The 25,960-nt window shown below is 40.0% G+C and overlaps 6 protein-coding genes across 8 annotated transcripts; 2 read left to right on the top strand and 4 right to left on the bottom strand.

The window, feature by feature from the left end:
• Positions 1-888: 888 nt before the first annotated feature.
• On the bottom strand, positions 889-12,203 carry Nup98-96 (nuclear pore complex protein Nup98-96). 2 transcript variants are annotated; one of them, XM_065481240.1, is made up of 22 exons: positions 12,003-12,203; positions 11,675-11,738; positions 11,194-11,613; positions 10,648-10,959; positions 10,304-10,489; positions 9,765-9,995; positions 8,938-9,524; positions 8,099-8,439; positions 7,865-7,984; positions 7,282-7,391; positions 6,988-7,227; positions 6,639-6,892; positions 6,314-6,551; positions 6,140-6,253; positions 5,431-5,771; positions 4,002-4,469; positions 3,028-3,425; positions 2,331-2,486; positions 2,107-2,271; positions 1,725-1,822; positions 1,439-1,667; positions 889-1,305 (listed from the first exon to the last, which is right to left on the bottom strand). In XM_065481240.1, the coding sequence occupies exons 2-22, from the start codon at positions 11,724-11,726 to the stop codon at positions 1,140-1,142; spliced, it is 5,226 nt and encodes a 1,741-aa protein (XP_065337312.1). In that variant the 5' UTR covers positions 11,727-11,738; positions 12,003-12,203; the 3' UTR covers positions 889-1,139. The 2 variants fall into 2 exon arrangements, with proteins under 2 accessions (XP_065337312.1, XP_065337311.1); XM_065481239.1 differs by having other exon boundaries at positions 10,600-10,959; positions 12,003-12,202.
• A 243-nt stretch (positions 12,204-12,446) lies between these two features.
• On the top strand, positions 12,447-13,665 carry tsu (40S ribosomal protein S12 homolog tsunagi). The gene is made up of 5 exons (XM_065481243.1): positions 12,447-12,606; positions 12,934-13,077; positions 13,130-13,266; positions 13,326-13,450; positions 13,506-13,665. The coding sequence occupies exons 1-5, from the start codon at positions 12,546-12,548 to the stop codon at positions 13,534-13,536; spliced, it is 498 nt and encodes a 165-aa protein (XP_065337315.1). The 5' UTR covers positions 12,447-12,545; the 3' UTR covers positions 13,537-13,665.
• Positions 13,657-17,516, bottom strand: LOC135937901 (ribosome biogenesis protein BOP1 homolog). The gene is made up of 12 exons (XM_065481241.1): positions 17,241-17,516; positions 16,886-17,176; positions 16,682-16,833; positions 16,513-16,630; positions 16,090-16,431; positions 15,865-16,032; positions 15,633-15,807; positions 15,191-15,406; positions 14,740-15,017; positions 14,580-14,679; positions 13,898-14,093; positions 13,657-13,841 (listed from the first exon to the last, which is right to left on the bottom strand). Exons 1-12 carry the CDS (start codon positions 17,328-17,330, stop codon positions 13,688-13,690), a joined length of 2,280 nt encoding a protein of 759 aa, XP_065337313.1. The 5' UTR covers positions 17,331-17,516; the 3' UTR covers positions 13,657-13,687.
• Positions 17,517-17,652: 136 nt separating this feature from the next.
• On the top strand, positions 17,653-21,443 carry LOC135937902 (zinc finger TRAF-type-containing protein 1 homolog). Its single transcript, XM_065481242.1, has 6 exons — positions 17,653-17,873; positions 18,961-19,199; positions 19,776-19,987; positions 20,046-20,209; positions 20,419-20,624; positions 20,689-21,443. The coding sequence occupies exons 1-6, from the start codon at positions 17,682-17,684 to the stop codon at positions 20,714-20,716; spliced, it is 1,041 nt and encodes a 346-aa protein (XP_065337314.1). The 5' UTR covers positions 17,653-17,681; the 3' UTR covers positions 20,717-21,443.
• A 397-nt stretch (positions 21,444-21,840) lies between these two features.
• Positions 21,841-25,933, bottom strand: LOC135937898 (piRNA biogenesis protein EXD1-like). 2 transcript variants are annotated; one of them, XM_065481237.1, is made up of 8 exons: positions 25,821-25,933; positions 23,831-24,034; positions 23,626-23,760; positions 23,476-23,573; positions 22,775-23,038; positions 22,583-22,723; positions 22,104-22,295; positions 21,841-22,046 (listed from the first exon to the last, which is right to left on the bottom strand). In XM_065481237.1, the coding sequence occupies exons 2-8, from the start codon at positions 24,024-24,026 to the stop codon at positions 21,966-21,968; spliced, it is 1,107 nt and encodes a 368-aa protein (XP_065337309.1). In that variant the 5' UTR covers positions 24,027-24,034; positions 25,821-25,933; the 3' UTR covers positions 21,841-21,965. The 2 variants fall into 2 exon arrangements, with proteins under 2 accessions (XP_065337309.1, XP_065337307.1); XM_065481235.1 differs by lacking the exon at positions 25,821-25,933 and adding an exon at positions 24,091-24,215.
• LOC135937899 (vacuolar ATPase assembly integral membrane protein VMA21 homolog) lies at positions 24,203-24,795 on the bottom strand. The gene is made up of 2 exons (XM_065481238.1): positions 24,658-24,795; positions 24,203-24,602 (listed from the first exon to the last, which is right to left on the bottom strand). The coding sequence occupies exons 1-2, from the start codon at positions 24,670-24,672 to the stop codon at positions 24,351-24,353; spliced, it is 267 nt and encodes an 88-aa protein (XP_065337310.1). The 5' UTR covers positions 24,673-24,795; the 3' UTR covers positions 24,203-24,350.
• Positions 25,934-25,960: the final 27 nt, after the last annotated feature.

Here is a 25,960-nt window from a genome sequence, read left to right as displayed (position 1 = left end):
CCCTGATTGCCATGTCCATCGGCGCGCATTACGCTCAATCCCCTGAAACACGCCGACGCCAACGGCCGCACGAATTAAGGTGCAAGCTGCGAATGGTAAAATCCGGTAAAATCATTTCAGCGCCGCGAGCAGCATTATTGCTCTCCACGCTCTTAATCTCGACGAGTGCATTTTACTTGTTTCTCTCGTGCAGCGCCTCTCGTAAATTGGGATTCCAATTAAAGCCATCAATCAGGGCGAAAACAGCCGATTTCCGCCCCGGGGACCAGAGTTAGGGGTGCTCGAGGCGTTTGACAAAACGAGAAACTGTCCCTCGCACACCAGTCCTCTCGCCTTGCTCCTCTCGCTGCTACCATTAGCAGCGCAATCTACCGCTTCAAGGGAGCAATAAATTAGTTGCAGCTTCGCCGGCCCATCTCAATTATAGCAATCAAACATGTTTGGCACGAAACTGGCGACAATTGCGCAGAAACAACTTAGCTACAACTTTAGCTACATTTTGTATGAAAAAAGAATGGCATGCTGAAGAACCCAAATTTAAATATTAATTTTACTCTTTGATAAGGATAAAAAAATAAAATTCAGAATATATATATATATATATATATATATATATATATATATAGCAGCAATTTTTATTTTTTTGCTAAACCTTTTATCCGTCCCTCAAACTTTTCAAGCAAATCCATTTTCTTTGCTTAAGTTTTTCTTAATCTTGACGCCACCGCCTATGAAGGTGGATATCGTTTTCTTGCTGGGTAGTCCTTTAGATATCTTAGGAAATATTTTTTGTCAATACTAACTTTCTAAGAGTGCGAGACTTGAAAGGAAAATATTGTCATGTTCTAGGTTGAAAATTTTGTTATTTTGAAATAGAAAAATTAATAGTAAGAATAACACTGCTTTTTATTTTCATCCGGAAAATTTTCATTGTCTTGGTGTACAATTTATAGGTAACAGAGACCCAACTGAACAAAAAATGTAATCTTTTATGCATGTTGTCTTATTTTCTTACAAAAATAGCATAATATGTATAATGTACATGCCAACAACAAAGGAAGACACAACTTAAAGGAATTAAACAGTATTACAGCTTGACATTCGCTATAATCTGATATTTACACGCAACAATTTGTAAGTCACTTTTTGACTGGGTCGTTGTCTCTATACACAAAGTGAGTGATGCACTTGTCCAGTTCAAGCAGACGGTAGTCCTCGGAGGCGCTGACCCTTGGATCGCGGTGCGCAAGAATGATGGCATGCGCCAAATCAAACAACTTGTGTGCCATTTCAGACTGACATAATCTGAAACAAATTTAAATGCTCAATAAACATATATATATATATATATATATATATATATATATATATATATATATATATATATATATATATAAATAATTTATGTTGTATTTTTAGGTTAACATAATAAATGTACCTTTCTTTGGGCGAGGAGCAAGGCATAAGCTTGAGATGGTTGAGGGTGACCACCACTTTCTGCGAGATGGCTTCCAACTTGCCCTCAGCTGAGGTGTACCTGAGGGCGGCCAGCTCTTCCACCAAGTTCAGGAAGTTGAGTACAATCTGGCCATGGCCGTGCCACTCATCAATCTCGTGCGAGTGTCTCTGCAGCTCCCTCAGCAACTCCCACACTTCTTTGAAGTCATCTGTTTTTAGAAAAAAATGATTCAATTTAGATACAGGGTTAAATGACAGCAATTTACCATTGATGACCGCGTCTGCTGACAAATGGCAGATCACTGTCTGGTAGCATTCATTCCACTCTTCAGCGTACAAGTGGTAAAAGGCCATTTCCACGTTTCTGGAACATAAATTTTAAATGCTGTGCTTTTACTAATTCTTATCATGAATGTCATATTTAAATTGTGAAGTATTGCCTAACAGAAAAATAATTTAACATAAAATGGATGTTAAACGCTCTTTCCTTAATTTAAAATTTTGTATTACAACAAGGCATCAGTTTAGAACTGTTAACTCCATAATCAAATTGCAAAATAAAAACTTGAATATAACGAGCATAATTTTAAAGAGGACGCTGACAAACTAACATAATTTCCTAGAAAAACCTAAATTTAGTCAGCTTACCTGTCAGTGCTTTTGAGGTGAGTGGCTTTGGAACTGTAAATCAAACTGGCGTGAATCCCCAGTTTGTGCACCAAGAAGTCTTCTTTTTGGGAAAGAACCTTAGGAGCAACATTTGCGTTAGGCATGACATGCCGTAGGATTACGCTCTCCACCGCGCTCTGCCTCCTGTACAAAGTTCCAGTCTGAATTAGAAAACATGAACAGTATTGTTTCGCAGAACTTACATTTTAGGGTTGATGATGTGCTGAAGGACAAAGACTGACCAATGCCAGAGGCCGATAGCTTCCAGCTGCTCTGCGAACGCCAGGTGCAAACTCTGTGAGCAATGATCGCTCACATGTGTGTAGTGGAGTGAATCCAAGAGCTCCAGCAGCAGCCAGCTGAAATGTAAAATGGTCGTTGTCATTGAAATGCACATTTATTTGAAACTAGATCTTTTAAAACCAGACTATAAAATCTCTTTTTACATTTTTTTTACTGTAATTATATAAATAGTTTAACTTAGTTAATAGTGCTAGTCAATTTGATCCATCCCGCGGAAATTATTAATATATATATATATATATATATATATATATATATATATATATATATATATATATTTATAGAATTTTAAAATTTTCATTAATCCCAGTAAATAAATAAAATTTATAAATATAAATATATAAATATATAATATATATAATATATAATAATAATATATAATATAATATATATATATATATATATATATATATATATAGAATTTTAAAATTTTCATTAATCCCAGTAAATAAATAAAATTTGTTAAGGAATACAGGAAGGTACCCATTAACTTAAATTTACACATCACTCAACAAGAAAATTAATAGAATAATTCCCTTGGCAATTTTTTTATCTTTTTAAGTAAATAATGTATAATATTTTCCAGTCTGACAGTACCTGAGTGAGAAGTCAAGCGGGGAGTCAGGGTAGTGCGTTTCAACGCTGAGCAGACCCTCAAGAGGATAAGTTCGCTGGCTGAAGAGTTTGAGTAGTTGGTATCGCAGGTCGAGGTGAATCTCAGAGCCCCCAGGAGGCACGGGGGCGGCAGCAAAGGGGCTCTCCGACTGGAAGGTGGACTCATACTTTGCCAGAATGTCGGGAACGCTGGCTGCTGGACTGCACAGGTACCAGGCGTGCGCCGCCAGAGCGCACAGCCAGGGTAGGCCCTGCAGTGCGTTTAGAGCCGCTCCATCCTCCTGAGCAAGCACTGGCTGGCCCGCGCCGCACAGCAGCCACGCCCTCAGCCGATCCTCATTCAGGTGTCTTGACACGCCAATAGACACCCAGTCATGAAACTAACAAGGACAAAAAGAAAGCTTGCGTAAAATTTAGGCAGATAACAAAATTTATTCATAAATTCTAGCTCACTCTGATTTTTTCATTTATTTTAAATATAAAACTGCCAAGGAAATATAAACAAGCAAATCTAAAAACACAAAGTACGCATTGAAAATATGGTCATGAAACGACGTTGCATTGCTTACAGTCAGTTTAATTAGATATTAGATGAAAATTATCTAGATGAAAAGTAAGTTTATGTGAAACCCATATTTAAGTTGCGATCTTTTAATTTGTGTCCGTTATAGGTTTAAAAATAGATTATCGCTGTATGATAGAAAACAAAAAGAAGTCCCAATGAACAGTGCAAAAAACAATGATTTACAATAAAATTTTTGACACTCAAAAAATTTGAGCATGGCACAAGCGGAACTTAATTTGTTAAATCCAAACCAATTTAAAAATAAATAAATAGGAAACCCCAAGTTTTATACTACTTTTGCAATAACAAACAATTATCATAAAAAAGTCTAGCTGGACTATATATTGTCGTTTATGGTTAATTAACTTACAAAAATACGTAAAATATTTACCTGTCTTAGAACCATCTGCTTTGGATGAGCAGCTGACCCTGAGGAGGCAACCAGAAGCGAAAGGAAATGGTCGCCAACCTCCTGGCACGCGTTCACGCACTCAAGCAGTTTACCCTGGGCCAGTTGCTTCAGGACCCTCGCCTCGTGCGATTCCGCCGGCGTTGGACTGGCAGCATCCTCCTCGCAGATGACTGTCTGCAGCCATTCACAGACCGCCTGCCTGCGCAGGTGTGATTCGACGGCAGGCGTCGGGTTAGAACTCAAATCGCCCCATAAGGTGTTGCACAACTGCAGCACCTGACGCGCCATCCTCTCCTTCGCACTGGTTGGTCTGCGGTTGGCCACCAGATCGCAGTGCGAGATCAAGAGGTCGCGGCCTTCTTGAGGGGTGCACCTTGGAATTTGGCCATCCTCACGGTTGAGGTTGCTTAGGCGCAGCTGCACACCAAGGTGCTCCTCAATCAACTCCTAAAAACGATATTAAATTTTATTTCCAGATGGCGAAAAATATATAAATCGATATCAAGAACGCTTGAATAAGTTAGATAAATCCAAAATATCGGCCCCAGGGGCTGGGGGTGGGTTTCACCCACAACCTTGACTTCTGATAGATCTTAAATAATCACAAATTCGTCAAATCTGCTCAAAATCTGATTTTCTGGAGGTAAACCTCAATTTTCAGGTTAAAAAACACGTTTTTTTAACATTGAGTTTGATTTTTTTCTAAAATTTGAATAAACCATATCACCAATTTTTATATGCTGTTACCATGTATATAAGGCACATTTAGGAAATCTTGAATTTAATATTATGTACTGGAGTATACAGGAATTTTTAGACATTTTTAGCGAATTTTATGACCTGGATCTTAGATTTACGAGGTTGGTCACTGTGGGAAAGTTGTTGGGCGTCTAACGTAGAACATTTTAGGTGCCAATTTTTTTGAATTACCTTAAACATAACAGTCACGAATTGCTGAAATTGTGTTTTTGAAAAATCGCAAACTTGGAATTTCGACCTGAAATTTTCAGGTGGGTCACTATTTCCCTAGGGCAACACCTTGAGCAATTTTCATCAAATTCCAAGACCCTTGTCAACAGGGCGTCAACATTATTTGGTACAAACACAATCCTCAGTTGAAAAATTGGGTATGAATCAGAATGATTTTAACAAAAAATTTGAAATTTTGGCTACCCCACAAATACAAAAATGATGCAATTTTTGCGAGGAACTTGATTTTGTAGGACATGAGTCAAATAATAACAGCAAAATTAAAACTATAAACAAGGCATTAGATATCTTGTAGAAAAGAGGGACAAGAGACCAGAAGAGAATAATAGACAGATAAAATTACAAGGAGCTAACTCGAAAGAACTTTGGAAGGAATAAAAGAAGCACCAAGTTAGATTGGTCACAACATTAAACTGACCTTCTTGGCATTGCTTGCAAGGTATGGACAGGTTAGGGTGACCTGCTGGTCACAAGTGGTGACGGTAGCACCCCTGGCAGTCCAGCTGCTCTTAGCGCAGCTACCGTGGAAGAGCGCCGCGTCCAAGGCGCAGTCAGCAAGACCATCAGGCAACGTGACTGGAAAGGGCATTGTCTTGGGCGTTACAATAGCAGGACGCTGGTGAGGACGGCTTGGTCGCGCCTCTTTCTCTGGTACAGCAAGCGTCATCTCCAGTTCCTGGGGAACGATGGCGATTCCACGAACCAATCCCGGTGAAGCTGGTTTTTCAAAGGTGAACTCTTCCTCTGCCATTTTCTCATCTGCAAATGCGCAGTTTTGGTAAAACATGTCACGTTAAGGTACAAATGCATTAAAAAACAAGATGTTTTATGGAATATTTTTAATAGGAATAATTCTCTCAATATGAATGTAATTATTTCAAATTCCATTAAGTTTGAAGAACGTGTAGCTGAACTGTAGAGTATAAATTTCTATTGAGCAAGAAAACACATGCTTTCGAAGATGTGATCTTTTGTTATTGCACGATTTCCTTTAACAAATTTGTGAATCGGATGGTCAGCAGAATCATATGAGTTGTAAAAATGTGTAAGTCTTAGTAGACCCATCTTTTGATCTTAACATGACAGTATATTTCATTTGGTGTTGAATTTTAAGAATCAAAACAAACCAAAAAAGGAGTCCTCATTTTCAAAGAGGGAAGCCTTCATCAGTCTAATTTTGCTCGTGTCCATTCCAGTGAGCCTGGGCATGTGTTCGCTTGGTGACAGAATTTCGGTGTAGTCTGCAAAGGTTCAAGGATGATTAGTATCATCTGATGCATTCTCGTCATCTTCAAATGCACCTTCTTCCATGCCTTCCACATTGGAGAAGTTCATTGATGTGCCAAAAATGGTGTGTGAGTCGGAGAGGGTATGTGTTGGCTTGGGTGGCACTGGTGGCTGCTGGGCCGCCTGCACCACAGGGGGCTTTGGAGGCACTGGCACCTGCGCTGGAGGCAGGGCCCTTGATGTCTCGCCAATAACCATATCATCGTCATCATCAGACTCATCTGGCAAGCCATACTTTGAAAAGTGGTCAACCTAAAGGACATGATTATAGAACTGTAACACAAAGTCAATTTTCCAAGAAACCAATTGGACCAGAGGTTTTAAGAATTGATTTTATACCTTGAAGACCCAGGAACCGTTGTTTGGGAGATATTCAATGAAGCGGGCCTTCATCTTGATGCAGGCCTTCCTAAGTGTGGTATCATAGTCCATGTTCAGAATGGTATCCACGTCCCTTATGGGGGCACGTGTTTGTTTGTTAGTTGGAAAGATGCGGTCCAGGGTCACTTGCGCTTTTCGGTTTAATCCCTGACCCAGAGCAGGCTTCTCCTCGTCATTGGGATACACCACTACCTCTCTGTGTCTTATGTGCACTGTAAGAGGAGAGTTCATAGAGATTAACATTATATTGTTGAAAATAATGTATTATTGATTGTGAGAGAAATATATTAAGAAACATGCTGCCTACCAATTTCGTCTAAATTAAGCCCAGCGACGTCCATTTGCTCATCAAAGAATATGTTGCCATAGTTGAGTCGACCTATCAAGAAATTTGACACGACACACTTCCCAGTCTCCTCAAACAGTTTGGCCAGCTCTGACAAAGAGGGCATGGTGTAGTATCCAGCCCTGCGCATGATAATTCCAGCAGGGTGCGGCACTGTTTGATCTTCGCCTTGGCCATCCTCCTCTCCACCGTCGCTTATTTCTAAACAGGATTGACAGCTTGAAAAAAATACAACTGTGGTATTACTAGACTAACCAGAGATGCATATAGAGGCGTCAGTAGCATTAAGAGGGCCTTGACTCTCCTCAAGAGCCAATTTCCTGACTGCCCTTGGATCAGCCAGAGAGTCGTTCAAATCATCAGACCTGCACAGGTTACACATTAATTAGTGAAATTAATGAAAGATGAAGCATATTGTTGTGATTCTCCCCACTACTTGGTAATATAAACTTTCAGACGTTTCCTAAGTTAGTTTCAGAATCTCAAGTTCCAGAACATTCCTACCCAATTTACTCTTTCCATATGGACTATTATTCTAATTAAGTGATAAATTACTTTTCTAATTATTTGATGTAATACTATAATACTATAAATTCTAAAAATAAAGACACACTCAATTTCATTCATATTAATAGTAAACAGCAATGAATATAGTTAAAATACACTCCAAATTTTGTGAATTTTGTGAATGAAGAGGTAGTTGAGTTACGTGTCGTGTTTCCATCATCTGAAACCTACTCCCACATATTGTTATCTTTAAAAGCATGCACATTTGAAACTATAATTGACTGGATAGTAAAATGCAGCAGTTAACTAATAATTCAGATGGCTAACTTACTGCTCATTCTCCTTGTTGGCATTATCTGATGCTTTTGATGTTGCTGCTTTAGGAGTTGAGGATGCTGCAGTGCCTCCAGGTAATATGTCCTTGAACTTAGTGGTGGCACTTCGGAACGTGCTAAAATAAACAAATTAACTAAGAGAAATTCTTAACCACAATAAAAAACATGAAGTAAATAAGATTAAATTTGTCAAAAGTACAAGATAACTAAAACACAATGTTCAATCTTACCTGACAGGAGTGGACTGAGACCCCTGCGTTGTGTCTCCAGTGAGACTGCCTCTAGACGTGTTACCGTCCGGCCGGATCTTGAGCAACTTAATGCTGCTCTTCGGCGTGATAGCGGCGGCCAAGTGCTTGTATGAGCCGCCCCCAGCTGACACCAGAGGACTGCTAGCTTCTAGACCCTCAAATAACGAGCTTTTGGTCGATGAGGCCGCACCAGAAGGCTTTACTGGAAGCTTAGGAGACGCCGTCGACGACACAGTGAAGGATGGCGACTGCGAGATGGCCGCTTTCTGTGCCATTGGATTCGTCGCTTTCATTCGCAGCTCTTCAACTTTGTCACTTGGCTGCTCATGAAATAAGATAGTATTATTTGTTAGATTTGTTTCTAATAAACACTCAAACACTGTTTGTTGCAACAGCTCTTCTGGGAATAAAATACATCAAGGTTGCAATTGAAAAAAGGTAATTGACACTAATTAAAGTAAATTTTGGGAAAAATCCCCTAGTGCTACAATAAATGAAAAATAGAATTTATAATAAATTTTGAAAAAGCATCCTTACTTATCTTGCAAAAATGCAAATAATTTCATTCGATATTTATATAATTAACTGGCATCAAGCTAGAATAAGCAGATCAATCTTATTATGAAAATAGGATTTGTAAAGGCTGTGCGAATTAGACCTATCAATTTGTTATCTCTACTGAAATTAAAAAAAAAAATAACAGCAATCAATCCATTTGAACCACTTTAACTGATCTTCAAATCATCAAAGTTCATGAAAACTTGAGCATAATATATTCTACTTTCCACATACAACAAAATTATTAAAATGAAGCTCACCAGATTCCTAAAGAGTGGCTGGTCTCCATATGGGTAGGCGGTTAGGGCCAAGATGTGCTGGTGGGCCGCTTGACTCTGAGAGGCTGCAGCATTGGCTTGACCACCAAGAGGGGCACCAAAACCACCAAAGGGCTTGGCGGTGTTGAGTCCTAATGAGCCACCTTGGCCAAGTGTTAGACCAGTTGAGCCAGTTCCAAAGTTGGAGGCACCAAATAGACCCGTGCCAGGTGCGGCTGACGGGTTGCTGAACAGGCCTGCTGACATGACACCACCGCCAAAGAGGCTAGTGGGCGCGGCCGGCTTGGCACCGAAAGGATTATTGTTGGCAGAAAGCCCTGCTCCACCAAACGCCAGCGTCTGCTGCGGCTGGCCGAAGCCAAAGTTGGGGGTCGTGCCTGCCGGTTTGCTCTGACCAAAGAGCGAAGTACCTCCGCCCAAGGCATTAGTCTGCTGCTGACCGCCAAAGGCCGATCCAAATGCGGGTGCTGGAGTGGTGCCTAAAGGTTTCGCTCCGAACGGCGAGCTGGTGGCGCCGCCAAAAGTAGTGCCCAGGCCAGTGCCCATTGCAGGTTTGTTACCAAACAAATCTGTTGAACATCATATTTATCATTACATAATCCAATCAGTGCTTTGCTGAAACTAAACCTGCTGCTACAGATGAAAGGTTTGAGATTCAATAAATTTTGAGTTAATTGGTCGGTGAATATAAAATAACTTACTAATAACATTTAAATATTATGAAACCAGATATATCCTAATACAAATTTTAAATATAACCCAAAAAACTTATCTAAATATCCTCAACAAAAAATGCTCAAGCTACTTACTTTGTGTATTGGTTGCTGTGTTCTGTCCAAATCCAAAACCAGGTTGAGACACTGGTTGAGGGGCAGCCATACCAAACGGCGTGGTTGTTTGCTTTTGACCAAACAGCCCAATACCCTGTTGTTGTTGTTGCTGCTGTGGCTGCTGAGCGCCAAAGCCAAAGCCCGTGTTGGTTGTGGGAGTGGCGCCAAAAAGAGATGTTGGCTGCTGAGCGCCAAAAAGAGTGCTTCCAGCTGACGAATTAAAATTTCAGATTATATTGCAAAATGGTAGAACAAAGATTTAAAAATAACAGAATATTTGTGATGCTGGTCACAATAATAATAATAATAAAATTGCTCCCTCATGTATGTAATGCAACCTATGAAAAAATTGTAACTAAGCATTCGGTTAAACCAGTTAAAATTTAAAGCGATGCCACTTCTTTAAAATTTGCCTTAAGTTTGTAATTTTTTTAAAGTACATCACAATTTTTGCTCTAGATTGGGATTTTAACTAATGAGTAAATGTGATTTGAGAATTGATAGTTTAAAAGACTTACTATTGCCAAATGTCTTCTGAGTAGCACCGCCAAATGGATTTGCTGAGTTGTTGTTATTGGTTCCACCAAAAGCAAAATTAGTTGAAGCTGTTGAGGCAGGCGCCCCAAAAGTCGTGGGTTTGCCAAAGAGACCAGTATTGGCCTGAGCTGTAGAGCCAAACGCTGTTGTGCCTCCAAAGGTATTGGCTGCTCAACACAGAAATGTTTAAAAATCAGCACAAAAAGAATAATAAATGCTTAGAGGTGACATTGAGTTGAGGTAAGGCTTAAAGTATAAAAATAAAATAAAAGCATACTGAGGCCAGTACTGGAGGTGGGCGTGGCTCCAAAGAGAGATTTATCACCGAATGAGGTGGATGGCTGGCCCAGGGTAGCTCCACCAAACAACGACGTCTGCTGCTGCGGCTGCTGCTGCGTAGAGCCAGCAAAGAGGCCACTCCCTTGCTGGGGCCCCTTTCTGCCTGCCTGCAAATCTTCCATGCGCAGCTCTTCTAGCGACTTGTTCTCATATTCTTTCATGCATGTGATGCACTGATGGCGAGTGCTTATTGTGGTTGTCTGATTGTTCTTCACCATTGTGTCAGTGCCCGCCAGGGGGTTGAACTTGATTGGCGTACCGATCACATTGTTGTTGTTTGTAGACGCGCCGAATCCTCCTATACCAACCAAGCAAATTTTTCTGTTTAGCACAGTCTAACTTAACCTCTTGAGCTCCAGCACAATTGTGATAAAAAAAGATCAGGCACATTAATTTCTGATAAATAGTTTCCAATATTAGACCTTCTTATGAGAAATGAATACGAAATTAAATTTTACTAATCTATCTGCGATATTTATGGTGAATTATTTTGAGTCTCATGCGACACTAATCAATATTAAATTATAACTACCTGAGCTGCCAAAGAGACCACCAGTTGGTTGATTGTTAAAGAGGGATGCGCTAGAGGTAGCCGTAGATACGGCGGGCTGGCTGCCAAAGAGCCCAGAAGACTGGGTAGAGGCACCAAACGCTCCAAAAGCAGGTTTCGGCTGGGCGAAAGTGGAGGCCGAGTTACTGCCAAACAGAGAGCTTGAGCCAGCAGTGTTGAATCCCGAGAAGGCTGACTGCTGTTGCTGCTGAGGCTGCTGTCCAAATGCAGGCGCTGGAGTGCCTCCAAAAAGACCAGGTGTGGCTTGAGCAGTTGTGCCACCGAACAGGGTGCTGCCTGTTGAGCCAAACCCTGTCGATTGGAACCCTGGGTTTGCAGTCGCTGGCTTGCTGAACGCGCTCTGGCCAAACGGGGTGGAGCTGGTTGGGGCGCCGCCAAAACCTGAACAAGAAATTGTAAGTACAAATATGCTTTAGATGGATCAGATTTTAAAATAACTTACCAAACGTAGAGGAGGACGGGTTTTGCCCAAAGGTGGTTTTGTTGTTAAACATGATTACACAATCCTGTAAAGCAAAAATGTCTTGTTGAATGCACGCCAAAATGTAATATCGATTCGTCAGAGCACCTCTCAACACTCATTAACACGGATCAAAAAATTTAAGAGCCTAATGATATGATGAGCGATAAGAATTATACATATTATTTTGACACAAGGAACAAGGCTGATAAAGCAGTACAATTCAGTTGGAATTTATTGTTGGCACATGTGTGGTAGACCGCCAAGCTCTCTTTTGATCCCCCAACAAAATCAGTCTTAGGAGTTTTACCTTTCGGCAATGGGATGCCGCAGATGCGTCGCCGAGGTACCAGCCTACTGACAGCCTATTATACCGCAATTGAGTCGAGCTCAGTGCGCGTCAAACATGCGTTTCAATTATTTAAGTTGAGGAAATGCAAACTTTGTCGTTGAGCAAAGCGACAGTGCGCCACTTTTTCAAGACCGACGGCGGCAGATGGCAGCAACGTGTTGGGCCGCCATCCGCCATTATTTGGTGTACAAACGCCCACTCAATTTACTTGAAATGTACTTCAGAAAAAATCCACAAGGACGTGAAATAGCAGAGTTAAATTGCAATAAAAATTATGCAGTGAAACAAAAAAATCAGTGTTTATATTTTTAGAGTTCATTAAACGAAATTATAGGAAGTTTTTGTTTAGAAAATTTGGTCCTTTGTGCACTCCCATAAGCACCATACCCCTGAAATGCGTAGTGCAAGCGGTAAACTTTCGGTTTGCGCACGCGCGAAGAAATTTCCATTCGCTTGGCTTGAAATGAAAAACAAAACACTCAAAAACCCCTGACAGTAAACATGGCAGACGTACTAGATCTCGATCAGACAGAGGAATTCGAAGTCGACGAAGATGGGGATCGTAAGTAGCCGAAATTTAAACTTTAAATCTCTTTTTAAGTTGTTATTATATTTTATAATATTGAATATGAAGCTACCAACCGCTTTTAAGTGCCCTCAATTGGGATTTGAAAATTGGTCTCTATTGATGCCGGCAATGTGCTTGCAAGGAAATTTTTAAACTTTCTGTTTTCAATAAAAAAATATTAAATAGTATGTTACTCAACTTATTAAAAAATTTCGATATTTTGATTCCTTTAAAACATAAATATTATGGAATTCACTGAGTCTTCATTTTCATGTTATCATTATTACATATTATAAGTAATATTGTCTATTTTCTCTACAGAGCGCGTCGACAAATTGAAGGAGAGGGCAAAGAAGCGCAAAGGTCGTGGATTTGACGATGAAGGCACTGCTAGAGAGGAAATTCAGTATGAAACGATGGACGTTGAGGAGACGGTCACCCCAGATGGACCTGGCCCACAGAGATGTAAGGAAATTGCTAGTTATCACTAAATTTTTACTAATAGTGTTATTTACAGCTGTAGAAGGGTGGATCCTGTTCGTCACTTCTGTGCATGAGGAGGCGCAAGAAGATGACATTCACAACCTCTTTTCAGAGTATGGGGAAATTAAAAATCTTCATCTCAATCTGGACAGACGTACTGGCTTCATTAAGGTTTGAATAGAATTGTTTTAGCAGTGGAAGGTACTCAAAATTTTGCATCTTTTTCTCAGGGCTATGCTCTAGTTGAGTACGAAACATTCAAAGAGGCGCAAGCTGCCAAGGATAACCTCAATGGCTCCGAAGTGTGTGGACAGTCCATTAACGTGGACTGGTGCTTTGTGACTGGTCCCAAAAAGTAACATTGCAAGCTCTTACTTTGTCATTTTTACTAATTATTTTGTCATTTCCAGGCACAAGAAGAGCAGTCGTAGGAGGCGATAAACATTTTACTGGGTCCAATTGAAGTTTAAAGCCACAATTTCCATTTGTAACCAATTTTGTTTTGTAACATCTGGTGTCCTTGTGTTTAATAATTTAATAAGCGAAATAAAATATTTCCAATATCATCAATGTTGGGTTTTATTCATAAATCTTATGTGTACAATCTGATTGTTTTATCAGCTCCTGCAGAAAACAACCAGGGCTGCGTGGGGTGGAAGGCAGCACAGAAAACGCCGTAATCGTCTGTCCTAGCGTGGAATTGCAGCTTTTTAACTGGCGTCACAGCCGCGTTTTGCAGTAAATCACTGGAAAATAAACAACTTATTAGCACGTGTGACATTATAGGAAAAAATTAAAATACTTGAAAACCCGCGCATGGCAGACAATTAAAGAGCAATCGTCTGAGGCGGTGGCAAACAAGGGGTAGCGGGGGTGGAATGCCACGTTTCGCACAGCCGCTGAGTGGAGGCGGAGGTTCAGGTAGGGCTTGACACTCAGGTCCAGGTCAAACCACAAGGTCTTGCAATCATAGCAACCAACCAAAAGATTGTCACCACCTAATAAAGTTTGAAATACATGTAAACAAGAGCAAGTTACTTGGATTAAAAATTTCATCATAAAATTTAGCCATGACATCATAAAACTTTGCAAAATGAATAGAAAAAATACACTATTAATTGGGATAGCAACAACAAACAGTATGCGCTGCTTTTAGCAGGTTGGATTAGAGTTTAAGTTGGGTCACATATTAGTTTTCCTTGTTTATTGTAAAAAGAAAATGAACCAACATTAATCTAATCCTTTAAAATGATGATTTCATTTGGGATAGGAAAATTCCAATGTAACTACATGCATATATATGTGTGAGATGATGCTGAAAATACCATCTATATTATTTATAAATTTAATTATGTGATTAAAATAATTTTAATTTCCCATTAGATGCTCATCTGGTCAACAGGCTAACTTTTCGGTAACTCGAGCAAAGTATTTCCCTGTTTCTAATGATTTCCCGAAATTGAAAGTGTGTAAAACCAACTTACCAGGATGTACGGCCATGGAGGAAATCCAAGCTGAGCCAGTCATCAGTTTCTTCACCAGCTGTTGCTTCACCAAGTCGTAAATCCTGATGGACCGCTGGGTCTGAAAAAGACAGCGATATGTTCGATGAGAAGGAAGACATTGTTATTTATCAAAACTTACAGCAACAAACAGCATAGGTCTGACAGGATGAAACTGGACAGCTTGCACCAGTCCTCTAGCCTTGTTGAAGGGGATTTGGGACCGCCTCTTGGACACCTGGTGCACAATGACAGACCGGTTGAGGCCCTCTGAAACCACGACAGCTAGGTAGTCTCCCCTGCCATGCCACACTGCCTGCTTAAGATCCTTGAAGTGTGTGACCACAACTCGATGGCCATCATCCCAATCCTTGCCTTCTGCCTGCTCCCATTTGACAGCAGTCTGCACCCTCTCTGGTACTGTGGACACGTAATTAATGCATGTTTATTCTCAGCCTTTTTGGAAGCGCATAACTTTATCTACAAAAATATTTTTTAAGATTGTTAACATTTATTTTAGGCTATTGATAATAAATTTGGCTTATGTTCAAATAAATTCAATAATTCAAATTCTTTACTAATCAGGCACTTACCGACAGTGTTGGAGTCAACCTCTGGAGGAACAGCCAGGAGTTCATCAGTGGCCGTCAGTTTTTCAGTGCTGCCAACCTGAGGGCTGCAGATAAGTAACCTCTTTCCGGCAGCTACCGCAAGAAGACTCAGGTGAGAGCTTGGGTTCCAGGCAACAGAAGAGACTTCAGCTCCTGCAGCAATGATCTTAAGGCAACGACCAGTGGACACCTCCCAAACTGCAATCAAATTAGTAATTTTTCTTTGTTTACTACACAGCATCTGTTAAGTATTTCTGGACAGTGCTATTTTTAATCTTTTTATAAATACAATATGAACAAATTTGGAAGTCTGTTACTTAGATAAATAAAAAGACTAGATAATTGGTCTGGGGCTCATTTGATTGGCTAACCATCTTCATTAGAGATGTATTTAACAGCATTGGTAGCAATTTTTCTCAATTACCTCTAATGCTGCAGTCATCTGAGCCAGACACTAAGAACTGTCCACTTGGATCTGGACAGATGGTGCGAACAATGTCTGAGTGTCCTGTGTAAATGAGACTCTGAGCAGTGGGGAAAGGCTGCAGGTCCTTAGGGTCAGGTAGCTCAGGAAGTAAGTCCTCTGCTTGAATGGTGAGCTGCAAGCACATTTTTAATCATAAATTTTGCCATTCAGGTCTTATTTATAGGCTCACCTTGTTCTTTCTGGTTCTGGGCGCCATGTACAAATCAAGGCACCTGAGGAAACGTTCCTTGACAAACCTAGGATATGCAGGCACTGCTCTGAGTGACGGGAACTTCTGCGGAACAAAATGCCACTTCCTTTTCCAAGGTGTCTCAGACTGCTTGTGCCACAACTCCAGCTGTAAATAATTAATATTACATTTAAGTTGCATTCTTAAAAAAGCTAACAATCAAACCTCTCTTTCGTTAAAGAGGTATTCAGCAGGTGGATTGTAGGATTCAGCGTGGCCTGGCAGGGTTCTCTTTGGCGCGGGAATATGGTCAATGATGCCTCTTCTCTTAATCTCATCGTCACCATCCGCGCTCCAAAGGTCAAAGAATTTTGGACCTTCTGCCTTTTCCTTTGCTCTTTGAGCCTCCAACTCTGCCCTCGGCACTCGCCATCCCATCTTCAACGCGTGCACCATTTTGGAAACTTTTTCACGCTCTGATCTTGAGGGAAGGAACGACTTTTTGCTCTCTGGAATTGGTCTAAGTGCTGTGGTCATCACCTTGCTTGAGAACCAGTCAACCCAGGGCTGCAGAATGACAAAATCATCGTGAGCTTTTCGTTGTCACTAATATAAAATCACAGAATTTTAATTTTTGTTCGTTCTAACCTTATACTCCTCATGATCAGGATTTGGAATTTTCCTCTCTTGCAAGCGCTTGATCAGAGCCAGGTCCTTCTCATTGAGAATTACATCTTGACCTGTGCTAGGATCTCGAATGGTCCTCCTAAATGGGCTCATGAGAAACCGATTTAAAAATTTTGGTGTTGAGACATACCAAAAGTTAGGATCTTCCATTCTCTTCAGGAAGTTATCCAACTCATCTCTTCTCTCTGGCTTCAAAATTGGTTTTCCATCCCAGTCGTAGCCTAGCATTGGGTAATCATCGTACCAATGCATTGGTATTTTGCCCACTGTGTTCCTCAAATCCTAAAGAAGGGAAAACTAAGAAACGGAGCGGATTTTAGTCATGCAAACATACTTCTTCGTCAGAGGTGTCTCCACTCTCATATTCGTCTTTATCATTTTCTGTCGTTTCTTCCTTCGCTTCACTAATTAATTCTCTGGAGGGACCTGCATCAGATGATTCATAGTCACTGCCTCCTGAATTAGCTGAATCTCCGGTCTCCTCGTTTGCGCTGGACTGCTCTTCTTCTTCCTCCTCCTCATCTCCAAGCTGTTCCTCTTCTGAAGATTCGTAATCATTACTGTCCTCACTATCATCATCACTTGAAGCTATGTTTCCCAGAAGATCCTCTTCATTTTCAAGTTCCTGATAGCAAAATTAAATGCATTCTTAGATCATTTTCATTTTATAATAAGAAAATAACACCAACCTTCTCTGACAATTTTAAAGACTCAATTTTCGGCGCTTCCTTTACTCGCGTTTCGGCCAACGCTTTTCTTTTTGAAGCCGCTCTGACCATTTTAAAGTATAATGTATGAATTATGGGTGACAATAGCAAAAGCCGCAAAAACTATTAGATTGCAGCTGCAAACACAAGGTTTATCCCGGTTGATCCTAATTATTCCTATTTTCATGTGTGCACGTGCATCAACAAAAACACATGGCTTAGTCAGTTGTTTTCGCGTCTGAGTTTAGACTCTGGAGTTGGACAGTCAGAGCAGAGAGTAGAGTCATCTTTCTTTTTATCGACGAAACAGAACACACAAAAGCGTCATCTTATGGCAGGAATCTGCACTCGTACTACAGCCAATAAGCATCTGGGGTGGGGGTCACGTGAGCACTCAGAATTTACGTCGCAGTTAATTTAAAAATGGCTGAGGTGGAGAGCTCGTCTTCGGGCCCTGCGCTCTCGGAACCACTAAAAGAACCAGAACAAGTGGAACCCGCAGCAAAAAGACCGAAAATCGAGACGGAAAAGAACAACGAAAAGTTGGAACACCGTCTTGGCGGCATTCTCTGCTGCGCCGTGTGTCTCGACCTGCCCCGCTCAGCTGTGTACCAGGTATGTAGAAAAACAGCTGGCCGAGGGGAGTGGGCCTGATAACTTTGTCAGCTGAAATGAAAACAGTCGCCAAAACAATCACGATTCTTGCTTGTCAATCCGCTGCTAGACTATTTACGACACCAGCTCAAGTTATATTTTAATGTGCCACTGACCGAATTTATTTTATTTGCCAAATCATCAGATTCGAGAAATCTAGCTAGATACGAAAATATTTAGAACATGACAAATTCTCAGAAAATTCTAAAAATTTGGGCTTCCTGGAATTCGACGTAAAGCATGCTTCCGCGAAGCCAGGAGTAAAAGGCTATGCAGTTGCAGGCAATTACATCATGCAGAAATTTTTTAACGAGCTAAGAGTTGAGGGACAAGCAGCAGGAGTCGAGCTGTTGGACGGTTGCATAACTCGCTGCTCGCTGACACGCCACGCCATTGGTGGGGGTTGGCAGCGAAAGGGGAGCGAGTGCGCCAATTGGAGACCTTCACTAAGAGGCGCGCAGGCTGTTCTCTAATGCCAATGACCTCTCGCATGCGCCAGCCTGTCTCCGCGTGCTGTCTGCACTGCAGCAGCATAGCATACTAGCATGCTCCTGGCTCCGTCAACTCAGTCATTCAGCTCTGCTTTTCGAAATTCGAGATGCAGCCTTTCATGCCATTGTGTGCCGAATAAAACAAAAAGTCACTTGATACAGCCCTTGACACACTTAAAAAAATTGATGCCGCGAACGTCAAAAGTGATCAATATTATACTGCATGCCTTTGTAATTTATAAATTCGAAAATAAAACTATTCAAATCCACGAAGTCTACAATTTAATCAATGAAACAACTAAGGGTTAAAATGGAATTTTTTTAAAGGAGTGGTTTAAAAATGTTCTCTCACTCAAATCACCAATAATGTTATTGCTAAAAATTATGAACGTTTTTATATTGTTCTAATTAAACGATCCATGAGAAATTTGAATTAGCAGAAGTGAATTAAAACAGCAGTTTTGCCCGTTTTTAGATTAATTAAATAAAATAATGTATTATATTATGTTTATTACACTCCTTAAGGGTTACACGGATTTTTAACTCTTCTTTTTTAGTGCTCGAATGGACACCTGCTGTGCGCTGGGTGCTTCACGCACGTGCTGGCCGACGCCCGTCTCCGCGACGAGGTGGCCACCTGTCCCAGCTGCCGCGTTGAGCTGTCCAGGGCGTCCGCATGCCGCAATCTGGCCGTGGAGAAGGCCGTCAGTGAGCTACCCGCGCCCTGCACCTTTTGCGGCAAGGAGTTCGCCAGGGCCATCCTTCAGAGACACCAAGAGGAGCTCTGCGAGGAGAGGTTAGGATTGAAAAACAACAACAACTATTAAATGATAATCGCGAAGGCCTTTGATTTGTAAAGTAGTATACATAAATGAAATGAGAGTCCTGTCAAGGTGTTACTGAATAATTGATGGTCGTAAGAGACGCAAGTCACAGCTAATGTTAATTGATTATGGCGTGTTACCTTGAGCTTAGAAATGCGCAATTAATTAGAAAACCGAAAATGGTTTGGTATTCATGCAACGTGTCATTTGGCTTAAATGGATAAAGATATATTTTTATTCAAATATGAATCCAAATGACTGTTGAGTTTCATTTGTGTTCAATTAGTCGAAACGTTTTAATATTTAATTCAAATGTTTGAAACATATTTAGTTTGAACCAGCCAAAAAAAATAATTAAAATAGACAAAAATGAAGCTCTCATTCACTCTCATTGCTATTAATAAAAAAGTATTTTTAATATCACTCAGCGTGATGTTATAATGAAAAAAATGGAAAAAATGTTGAGAACAAAAGCTTAGTACTGAAAACCAATAATATGTATATATGACGCTTTGATCAGAATTTAAAATTCAACCAAGTGCATTCAGGATTACAGAGTGCCAGTTCAAACGTCTCGGCTGCCCTTGGTGTGGCCCTCATCACGAAGCCAAAAGCCACGCCGAGGAGTGTCCGCATCCGAACCGCTCAGGACGCGAGCTTCTGCCCTTGCTTGAGAGCCTGGACTGCAAATCAGACGCGCAGGATGCCATTTTCAGACAGCTTGTCAATCTCCTCTCGTTTGAGAAAATCACCTTTAATGGTAAGTGTGGCCCTGCTGATAATGTTTAATAAGCTAATGGTTTTTTTTTGCTTTGCAGATCTGCAGATGAAGCCATACCGAACAGATGAATTCGTGCACAAGTTGTTCTACGAGTCGGCTCGTTTCACAGCTTTCAACAATCAGTGGGTGGTCAAAGCTTTTATCAACACCAAGAACTTGAGGGACCCCACCCAGAGCTCTGAGCGAGACATGAATTATCAGGTTACACTCTCGCTAGACCGTCTGTTATGTAGCGCTAAAAATGGAGAGGGAAACGTTTTGTTTAGATTCGCAGACGTTAAGACATAATATTCTACACTGTCAAACCTTGAATAGTTTTACATCATTTTGTGTTTTGTTTTATTTTTTAAACTGTTTATTAGCATTCAGAGTCCAGACTATTGGTTTGTAACACCAACTTGGCCTTTAAGGTGGTCCTCAAGTCGAAAAGCGCTCCGACGCCTCTGACTGTTCATTACATGATCCTGAGCGGACCCTTTGGTGACCTGAAGGTTGGTCCGCGCACTTACGTGGCAGAGTTCTCCGACCAGAACTGCGAAGGGCCTGTTGTGCCACTGCCCATTCCAGACACCAACGAATGCAACAGACTGCTCGCATCCAAGACTTTCAGCCTTAGGTGATTGACTGAAATTCATTCTTTTGAAATGCGCATTTACCTTTTTTTATTTGCTTGTTTGCAGGCTGATTATGTTCTTGGTGTCAAAGTAGACATCATGATAATACGTGCGGAAGATATTAGAGTCAACCGATCATGAAAAATCTTATTCAATTTGGCGGCAACTGTGCTTTTTAAATGAAGCTGAAGAGTTGGGTTTAACAAAAAAATCCAAATGTTCAAACAATAACAAAAGAAGAATAGGCTGACTGCACCAAATTTCATGTGGGCCTCAACAGAGGCGAAAAATCTCACAGTCTAAGACTTTACCTTTTTTCTTTATGCTGCTTGTAAGTTGCAGCTTGGGTTTAGAATTTTTAGATCAAAAATATCTTGGTCGTCTTGACAGATTTGCTGATGTGAATGTGAAATTATTATTTTAACACTTTCTAGTATTCAAATACCTAAGAAAAGCTAAATTTATTTATTTTCTACAAAGACTAAAGAAAATTAGTGCATAACTATATTAATATTGATAAAAGATACGCTGTGTTATTGGTTTGTTTAATTATTGTTATTTAATCAGAGGAGATATTTTGCAGAAGTATAATTATTTACTCATTCACAGACTAACAGTCTGATATGTGTTTTACAATGAGAGAAATAACTTAATAAAGCATATTAAATCATAAGAACGTATGTATACTTCAAAGGTTAATTATGTTTTGAATCACTAAATAAATACACTGCAGAAAAACGCTACAAATTCATTCTGAAGGACTTAAAAATATTATTGTAGAACGCATATTATATGAATAATAAAATATTCAAACTCATCAATTTTTACTTTTAAAACCCTTCCAAACCCTGTTAGGAAACGACTTAAAAATGTCTATGTATGCTGCCCTCAAATCGATATCAAATGTTTCATTTTACTACTACAAAGTATTAAGGAAATAAAATCATTCATGACTGTGAGGGAAGTATAAGTCATTGCAAAATTTACAAAATTAGACTTCCTATAATCACTTTAAAAATATAAATTTTGCTTAAAAGGTCAATCCAACTAAAGAAAATGCATGTGCAACCTTCATTCTGCAGCCAGATCAAGGCTTCTAACTGTTTATAGATGCAAATTGTGAGATATTTTTTCAATGTGGGAAGATATAGGGCAATTATTCTCTGCAGGCCCAGAGCAATAAACAGAGTATGTAAACCTTAAATAAAAGTCTTTAGCTGGACATTTCATCTGGATAAAAGATTTAATTTAAAACAATTTGAAATAATGAATGGAAATGGAGCTGCTGTTGAAAGAAGTGGTGACCAGTCATTGCTTCTCAAAGTGGTGAGAGCCACTTTAAATCACTCTCTCCGCTTTATAATTTCACTATTTTTGTTCCTGCAAACCCAGTAGAGCTGCCTTGGAGTCAGGTGGCCCATTGCCTGCAGCGCAAAATATATTGAAACGTAAGATTTCAACAAAGCATCAAGAGTTCTCACATTGTATTTCTCAGCTTCTTTGTCAGTCATAGAGGACACATGATTCAGGTAGAACTCAGAGCCAACCTTAACAGGTTCAAAGTAAACTACTTGCATTTTAGCATACAGATCCTTGAGGAAAGCCACATTTTGCACTGCTAGCTCCAACTCCAGGTCAGCCAGAGGACGCTTAGCCCACTTAGCAGTCTCGTCCTGAAGCAAAAATGAAAATTAAGCCTGACTCATACATTACAGTTACGTAAACACAAGTTGATTAAAAAAAAAATAACAGCTTAGGGCGCATAAAAAGCATGTAGAAGAATATGTATATTTTTTAAATATATAAAACCAATACTTTGCTAAAGAAACAAGGGGATTCACCTAGCTTTGTGTAATTCATATGCCTGAATATAACATTAATCCACAGAGTATTCTTCATGAATCGAGAGATTAAAACCCATCAAAAATAATGGCAATAGAGGTTAAACAGATTTCCAAACCTTAATCTTCTCTTCCCAAACAAATGGAGTGAGCAGCACCATTTCCGAAATACCGAGGTAACTTTTGAGGCACTCGTTCAAAGCACTAGCATAGCTAGGACAGTTCTCCCTTTTGGCTCTCATGATCATCAAGTCAAACACCTGGCCGAAAATATGGTTAGAAATGAAGAGATATTAAAATTTTCACTTCACCTGAGTGTCCACCGTGTTGACAAGTTTTAGATCGTGTTTGTGCATGAGACAGTCAGAGACAAGACGCGAGTCGTGGACAATCTTGAGCACCTTTTCAGATTTCAGGATGCTGACAATGGCGTCATCCAGGCCCAGCGCCAAGACATCAAAGAGGTACGACGTGTGGCCGTCCGAAAAGTTAACCCAGCACAACTGGCCAAAGCGACCCATCAGCTTGCCTTCAAAGGCCACACCAACTTCCTGACATCCTTCAAGCGTCTTCATCTGCAATTGAGGGAAACAGAAAAATATTACAAAATGCATGTCTTGTCATGTAAATGGCCAGATGGGCCAGATCATTCCTAAGAGCAGCTTCAAATAGAACGGTTTGAAGTCTCAACCAGCAGCGCCAGACCGCTAATTTTGAGTTATGTGGGAAGCAGCCAGCCACCGTAAATTTGACAAAGCTGCGCTAGCCGCTAGACAAAAAGTTAAATATCGAAAAGTGCCGAAGGAAAAATCAAAATTCACTTTTAAAAATTTGTTAGCCGCCACCGGCCCAAAAGCTTTGACTGCAGCTGGTACATTTCCGGACTCACTTCTTTTCGGAACTCACTTATTCAGGGAAAGAGGAATTATAGCAATACTGACAAATTTGGAATTTAAAACCACCAATATAATATTAATGGCAACTAAGATTGACACTATATCAGTATACTCACAGCCTGCTCAAACTGCTCATCTTTCTCTGCAATGACCTGGAATGTCTCATATTTTTGACTAAACTTCTCATAGTCTGGTCGAAGCTTTCTGTCAGGATCTACATTAAGCGAGTATGAGCTTAATGATGTAATGATGGAATAATACTTTACGAGGCAGTCCACGCTCTGGCTGATTGTACATGTATGAAAGATGAGGATGACTAGGACCTTTGCAGAAGGCCAAGCTCCGCCCCACCTCAGGGTCGATGAAAGCTTTCATTCCGTTCTTTGGCTTCTCAGCAGTTACTACCAAAGTAAAATATCGATTATTCCAAAAATATATTAGTAAAATTTGAATGCTCTCATTAGACATTACTTGATTTTACTTCGCTGGAGAAGAAGTGCGACTGCTTAGGGTGACGCTCTCCAGAGGGGTAGTAGACAACGTCGGTCAGAGTGATCCTGGTCTTGTCTGTGTTGAATGAATGAAAGAAGCCGGTTTTGTGGTGCGTCAAAGGAGTGTTAAAACACGTAAGGGTTAACTTCTGGCCGATGGCAAAATTGTAGTTCATGCTTCACACTGTAAATTTTTTGTTTTAAAACTCTTGTAAAAAACATTGTGCAGTAGGCAATTACTTGTCTTCAATATTAGTTGCTCCACGCATTTGTTGTTGATAATATTGAAAAAATATTTAGAAAACAGGAAATTGGTCATAGGACTGAATTGCGTTCACAAAATAGGCAAAAATGTTACAAAATTTATAATTTATTCAACCACACGAATGAATGATTCACAGTGACAGAACATTAACACAATAGATAATAACATATAATTATAATACAGGGGTCAGAAGTGAAGGGACTAGTCTGCATTGCAAATGGAGGAATAGTCTCTTTTAGTCCTCTTTAGTGGTGGGTTTTGTTATCGTCGCCTCTGAGTACGCGCGGTATATGAAGAGGCCGAGTGCGACGTGAAGCACCACCACTGAACTGAGCGCCGACCAAACATTGCTGGGAACACCGTCACCAAACATCAGGTCAAAGAAGTAGTACTTTGCCAGGAAGAAGGTGAGCACAGGCGCCGCAATGATCAGCACACAATATGAAAACACCGTCTTGAACATCTGTCTCTCAGGCAGAATCGGCTCCTACGAGTAAAAGAAATTGTATCTATCGGGATTTCGAGCTGAGGTTGTTTCTTACCTGATCTTTCATCATTTTGTGCGAGATCTGTCAGTAAATTTGTCGAAAATGGCATGCAACGAGAGCGTACACGCCGAGTTAGCAGGTTTGTTATCGTCGGTCAGGTGGTCGACTGCGGCGCCGGTCTATCTTATTCGCTCACGTGACCACAACAGCGCCTTTTGATTGGCTACCGACCGACTTGTCACTTCAGCGCTCGTTTCAACACAATGGTTATTATTGCCAATGTGAAAGCCCACGTTGATACATAATTATGTATATGAATAATATGATAGTAATAATATGAATAATATTATTAATACATATCATTGACCATTATTTTATTTTCATGTGGGCGTGGGCAGGACTAAAATGAATAAAGGTATCAGACACTCAGACAGTTTTCCGTCTCGTTGTAGGATTGACGAGAATTATATATAATTATTGATGTTTATAGACTATAACATAATAATATTCATAATATTGAAATAAAATTTTTATACAGAAACGCACTCCCTTATTCTTAGGGCGGACCTAGAAATTTTAAAGTCAATGATATTTGTGATTTTAGCTTATTAATAAAAAACCCCCTATAAAATTGAAAATTAATGCATAACATATTATATACATACATACATTAAAATTGCTCTCAGTTCACCTTTCATATTAAAAATATGTACATACATGCACATTTTAGCCATGCATGTGTAAGTGCAAAGTGTACTAAACTACTTATTTTCCTGGGCAATGATGAAGATTCAAAATTACATGTAAATTTAATAAAAAAAATTAATAAAACATCTATGAGGGCCATTAATGCAGGTACATACAGCTTCGGTCGGGTGCATCAACAATGTGTGATTTGTATGTATACATATGTACATGTAATGCTTGATCATTTTATCATTTATTATGTATATCAACTTCCTCAAATCAATTCTTCTATATTTTATGAATCGTAAAAAACAAATGAACAATCTCTTCGGATAGAAATGTCCACATTTATGCATGTTTGTGTACGGCATGATCACTCACACTTCTCGCTCTGCTGGGAAGAATCAATGAATGTTAATGCCCTATCCTAGCGAGGAGTGTGAGTTGGGCGAAAATGGCGAGTCTGCCATAATATAATGATATACACACGTAAAAAAATTCAATATAGATACAAGCATAATATTATCTACCTTTTTTGCCTCTAATTGAAGTCAGCAGTGCAGCGTGGTGCCATGAAAGAATTAAAACTTCTCGCTTCTCGCTCCACGAATACACATAGCAAAGTGAGCGCTGATTTTCAGAATTAACTTGTATGAACATGTTTGGAAAA

The sequence above is a fragment of the Cloeon dipterum genome, chromosome 2, assembly GCF_949628265.1.
Source record: "Cloeon dipterum chromosome 2, ieCloDipt1.1, whole genome shotgun sequence".
NCBI lineage: Eukaryota > Metazoa > Arthropoda > Insecta > Ephemeroptera > Baetidae > Cloeon > Cloeon dipterum.
Note: the sequence above shows the minus strand (reverse complement) of the source record. Positions and strands in the feature narration are given on the sequence as shown.